At 41.4% G+C, this 6,000-nt stretch overlaps 1 protein-coding gene across 1 annotated transcript in view; it reads left to right on the forward strand.

Annotated features, from left to right (window-relative positions):
• nhej1 (nonhomologous end-joining factor 1) overlaps window positions 1–5,733 on the forward strand; it is a 109,345-nt gene extending 103,612 nt beyond the window's left edge. Inside the window, exons 6-8 of the mRNA XM_059032006.1 lie at window positions 2,202–2,355; window positions 4,252–4,379; window positions 5,336–5,733. Coding sequence (XP_058887989.1) covers window positions 2,202–2,355; window positions 4,252–4,379; window positions 5,336–5,437 — 384 coding nt within the window. The 3' untranslated portion in view covers window positions 5,438–5,733. The remainder of the gene's footprint in view (window positions 1–2,201; window positions 2,356–4,251; window positions 4,380–5,335) is intronic.
• The last annotated feature ends 267 nt before the right edge of the window (window positions 5,734–6,000 follow it).

Genomic DNA, 6,000 nt, shown 5'->3' on the forward strand with positions numbered 1-6,000 from the left:
TAAACATAATTTTAATATTTTATTTAACATCATGTAATCAAAGAAACTACAAAATATGACAAAAGTCTACCGGAAGCCATAATAGTAGTACAGTATTTCATGTTAGATTTTGAAATGTCACATTTTCAAATTGCCAGTTTTCTGTTAAGTATATGAAAAACTACAAAGCGGTATATAATTCAATATGTTAACATAACATTATTCAGCAGGTTTCATTGGTCTGTGAAGCAAAATTAGATAATTCTATAAGGTGATGCAAAACTTTTGGCCATAGCTGCCTTACAAATTCTAAAAGCACTTTGTAGTTGTTGTTCCATTACGTTGCTTCCAACAATCCCATCCATGTGTACATAACGACTTCTCGTATTTTTGTGTTTGTTGTTTCTCGAAAGCAAAGGTTTGGCATTCATTGTTTTATAGGGTCTACTCAGTAGTCTGCTTCTAATTGTTTTATCTTTCAGATGTTGACGCCCTGGATAGAAAGGGTAACTTGTTTTCAATGCCCATGTTTCAAAGATGGCATTTTTATGGAGCATGTTTATGGTGCATTTACCAGTTTTGATTGCTTTAGATCACACCTTCGGTATCATAAAGGTTTAGTGTGGCTGTTGGTTAGTCACTGCGTTGCAAACTCACTTCTGGGTCAGATCAAAGGTTTATATTTGATATCAATTTCACTCGCTGGTTAAAGCCCTGTTGAGATGGAACACATGTGGGCTCCAGGGGGTGGCAGATGTAGTCTTATTACTATAACCATACAGTGCGCTCTGGAAGTATGACATTATTACTTAGAAATCGGTTCTGCCCAGCATTACTGAGCCCCTCTGTATCTTCACCAGCGGGTTCTCGTTGTTGTTTAGATTCACTTGTATATCATTTCTTTTACAGTCATCACATCCTAGGGACTTTTTCAAACACAGAAACATGAAGTGCCTAATTATTCTTATTTTTTTTGTTATGCAGATTGTGTTGCTGATGCGTATTCTGGTGTACCAGCTGTATTTAGAGAGGGTGTTTGAGATCTGTAGAGGCCACAGTGGTGCTATTAAAATGTCACCGAGATGGGATGAGTGAAACAGAAAATGAGACAAAGTGATTCTAAACAAGGATACATTAGTAATGCAGAACTGGGATTTTATACACAGTCCAAGTTGCTCTTTAAATCCAGTATATGAATGTTTCACTTTTCATTTTAATTTCATTAGTTACTGATAAATTATTATTATTATTTATTTATTAGCAGTTACAAGATATCACATTATACACATTATACATTATTTCACATTATACAGATATCACATAATTTTTTTCATACAATTACCCATTTATACAGTTGGGGTTTTACTGGAGCAATCTAGGTAAAGTACCTTGCTCAAGGCTACAGCAGCAGTGTCCCCCACCTGGGATTGAACCCATGACCCCTCCGGTCCAGAGTCGAGAGCCCTAACCACTACTCCACACTGCTGCCCTTAATACAGCAATTGATTTCACAGCACACATGAGAGCTTACCGGAGGTGTCCTGTGTAGCGGTAAACAAAGATCCCTTCCAGGGGACCTGAGTGGCTCAGCTGGTAAAGGACACAGCAGTGTGGTGTGCAGAGTCATACAGTCACAGAGTCATGTTTGCGTCCTAGCTGTGCAAAGCTGCCAGTCTTCACTGGGGATTCCATGGGGAGCGTCGCGTTGGCTCTGGTGCTCCCGTGGGTCAGGAAGGCAAACTCCCCCTATTAGCCAGATGCCCAATGAGCAACGGAGAACTGCAGGGCTGGTCTTATCCTGCAGAGGCTGGTATATCTTAAACATCTGCTATAGAGTTGGTTCTAAAGAGGCAATTAGCTTGGTCGTGGGACAGGAGGATGTCCACTGACCATCAGTTCTACTGAGCTGTTGTGGGGCAGTCTAAACTGGGGAGTAAAATGAGCATCAAATAATTTGTCGCTCTAAATTGAAAAAAAAATAATAATAAAAAAAAAAAAACTGATTACAGCATCCTGACATTATTTCTTTAAAAAAGTAAAAGCTAGATCCAGTTTATTAGGCTGGAAGTAAAGGTTCAAGTACATTTCACAATTTGGCTTGTTTACAAAGATGTACACAGTCTTGGTCCTGCTTGTCTGAAGTGAGAGAGACCCTTTCCCCTTGCATGTACATTTCCAATACCTGCAAAACAAGTGAACTCTTCCAATCTCTCCTCTTGCAGAGACTGCCGGAGGTGTGTGCTGTGCAAGCCTGCAGAGGATTCAGCAGAGAGATTCAGGAGCTGTACACAGCAGTAACAACGCTCGGGTGCCATCGCAAACGCAAGCACCCGGACAATGATGTCGAGCACAGCCAGGTCAACACTGCCACCCAAGGTATGTTCCCTCTTACACGCCTTGTACTGATATGGTTTGCAATGGCAATATTGTCACAGCACTGTCACAGCAGTGGGGTTCGCTGACAGTGGTTAATTATCATGGTTCACATTTTGATAAATTACACCGTGTAACAATTTTTTTTTTTTTTTTGGGTTCCTGGGTAGTAAGTGTTATTTCCTAATTGCTTATGCCTTAAAAGTATAGAAAATGGCTATTATTCCCCACAAACTTTGCTTTTGTGACCAGGACAGTGATATTTTGAAATTTACCTATTTTCCAGAACATTCCAGATAGATTCAGTGCTGAGTAAACTTGGAGTAACTTCTAGAACTTTCTAGAACTTTCCAGTAATATAAATAGTAGGATAAATACAGGGGCCTTAAGCCCACCAGTTCAGTTTAGTTCCAGCTGCCTAAGTGGATACATATCTGCATTTTTCTGAGATGGCATCAAGGTCATAGGAGACTTCAAAATGGTGGCATTCCTGATGGGTCTCCAAGGCGGTTTTGCCAAGTTTTCCTGCTATCTTTGCCTTTGGGACAGCAGGGACACCAAGGCACACTACCACAGGCGGGACTGGCCACAGCGGACCAAGTTCTCTGTGGGGAGGAACAACGTCAAGCGGGAGCCACTGGTGGACCCCCGGAAGGTGCTGATGCCACCACTGCACATCAAATTGGGCCTTATGAAACAATTTGTCAGAGCTCTAGATAAGGAGTCGGCAGCCTTCAAGTACCTTCAAGACTTCTTCCCTAAGCTGTCTGAGGCAAAGGTCAAAGCCGGTGTCTTCGTCGGACCACAGATAAAGAAGATCCTGGAGTGCAATGAATTCCCCAAGACGCTCACTAGTAAGGAGAAAGCGGCTTGGAACAGCTTTGTCGCAGTGGTTCGGGGCTTCCTGGGCAATCACAAGACCGAAAACTATGTGGAGCTGGTTGAGACTCTGGTGAAGAACTACGGCACAATGGGCTGTAGGATGTCCCTCAAAGTCCATATCCTTGATGCTCATCTTGATAAATTCAAGGAGAACATGGGAGCGTATTCGGAGGAGCAAGGCGAGCGCTTCCACCAGGATATACTGGACTTTGAACGCCGCTACCAAGGACAGTATAACGAGAACATGATGGGAGACTACATTTGGGGGCTGATTTGTGAAAGTGATTTACAGTATAATCGTAAATCTCGAAATACTACTCACTTCTAAATCTTTTGTAGTCATTTTTGTATTACTTTAGTATAAATACATGTTAATTTGGATTCATATGTTGTTTTTTTCTGACTTTATGTGAACGAAAAGACACAAATTCGCCCGTTTTCTCATTGGAAATAGGTAAATTTCAAAATATCACTGTCCTGGTCACAAAAGCAAAGTTTGTGGGGAATAATAGCCATTTTCTATACTTTTGAGGCATAAGCAATTAGGAAATAACACTTACTACCCAGGAACAAAAATTGTGTTACATAGTGTTATAGATGTTTAGTTTTATTACAAGTTTTGTTTAATATATATATACACACAGGTACACTAACTGGCCACTTTATTAGGACCTGAACCTACTATCAGAATGCCATCAGTTGCCATGTTCACAGCAATGACATGACAAGGTGATGGAAGGTGTCTTCAGGGATGTTAATACATTTGGATCGCTATTTGAAATGGGATTGCGGGCCAGAGAATGTGGAGGCCATGGAAGATGTGTGAAGTGTGTCTCTGGCTCTATTTGCACACAGTTCTGGCACAGTGAATGAGTGCATTTTGTTTTACACAATGTCAAAAACAATTGAATCAAGGCTGCTTTAACCCCACTGTTAGCTCACCCAGTTCATTCAAGGGGCCCGTAGTTTGTTCCAGCCAGGGCCTTACTGATGATGTTCCATCTTCCATTCTTTCAGGAGGAGGAGAGAGTGCAAGCGCCATTGCCAACCAAGAACTGAAATGTCCCTCTCCAGCCATCATGGAAGAAAAACAGGAAAAGGAAGTGATCTCTTTTGCTGTAACCAAGGCCAGACAGGAGGACGATGTAAAGTATTTTTGAATGTTTACTTTTGTTACCTTAAACTTGTATACAGATGGAAGAGCTTTTCAATCTATTGGGAACTGTTTGAGTTAAGATGAAGTCCCGCCTCTCTGTCAAGGGGTGGGACTTATCTCTTGCTCCTCCCTCTTCTGTTATTTTTTTTCTGATTGGCTGAGAGGGACCTCGGACCATTAAAAATGTCTATATGGAGAAGGAGGCCATTAATAAATCCAGTTAAAACAAGAAACGTAAATAGTTTTGGATATTAAATATCTATTGATGTAGTATGTATTTTTATATTGCATTGATGGAGGCTGTGCGGTCCAGTGGTTAAAGGGCTTGTAACCAGGAGGTCCCCGGTTCAAATCCCACCTCAGCCACTGACTCATTGTGTGACCCTGAGCAAGTCACTTAACCTCCTTGTGCTCCGTCTTTCTGGTGGGATGTAATTGTAAGTGACACACCCTAGTCTCTGTAAGTCACCTTGTATAAAGGCGTCTGCTAAATAAACAAATAATAATAATAATTGATTATTGGCTAAAACACCTTCATTGTGATGTACAAGGTGGCTGTAAAATCACTAAACAGCAATGGCGTGGCATAGAAAAGTTATTGGTCACATTGGTCACAAAAAAAAATTTTGACTGATAAATTGCCACATAATGCACTCCACGTTCACCTCTGGTATGGTCCATAGGGGGCAGTGTTTTCCATTCAGAGGTCTCAATCAATATGCATCCATTACAAGCATCAGCAGATAGCATCTACCAAATTCAAGTGCACAGTCACTAATATACTCCATGTAAAACATTTTGTATCACTGAAAAAGTCATTCCAATCTGATGAGCTACAACCATTATAACAGTGTATGATTAGGAAGTTAAAGTGGGATTTTGCATACAGGGTATGTCCAGCACATATTTTAAACTGCTAAGTGAGTATTTGTTGTGTGATTACAGACTGTGACGCCCACCCTTGAAGCAGCATCTTCGAGCCCTGTTCCCCCTGAGCGCCCCTCCGCCAGACCCAAGAAGAAAAAAGCCAAGGGGCTGTTCCGCTGAGGCACCCCTGCAGCAACAGCATTGGCTTTCAGTAGTCGCTGTGCGGCCTTGTGGTTTCCTGTGGCAAAACTGTTCTTACCAAGAGTGGAGACTTTTTAAATCTACACGGACAGGTGGTGCTTCTGCATTGCATTTTAAAATAATGTCACCTCTCTGGGATTGTTAAGGGCCCATTTTACAGAAATCTGGGTGCCTGTCAGCCCCCACCAAATCATTTTAATGTATTTTATAGTAGAGCTGTGATAGCTCATAGGGTTCCTTTTTTAAATATGCTTTTAATAAACATTTTACTTAAACTGGCTCTCCAAATTTAATTGCAGGATTTTACTCCTTTCTGACTTGCTCTGTGTCTGTCTGTCTTGAGGAGAGACGTTTCCATCAGCACCATGAAACCCATGTTAAACTCAGTCTCTGCAGTCTACAATCCAGCCTGAAACCTGACAGTACACAAAGGTGAAACACACAATACTTTCCTTATCGTGAAAATGATTTACTGTCCTGATAGCGTGACACAGGCTGTCTAGCAGGCAGTGAGGAATCCCTGATGCAAAAAAGATGTGACT

This window comes from Acipenser ruthenus, chromosome 10 (assembly GCF_902713425.1).
Source record: "Acipenser ruthenus chromosome 10, fAciRut3.2 maternal haplotype, whole genome shotgun sequence".
Classification (NCBI taxonomy): Eukaryota; Metazoa; Chordata; class Actinopteri; order Acipenseriformes; family Acipenseridae; genus Acipenser; species Acipenser ruthenus.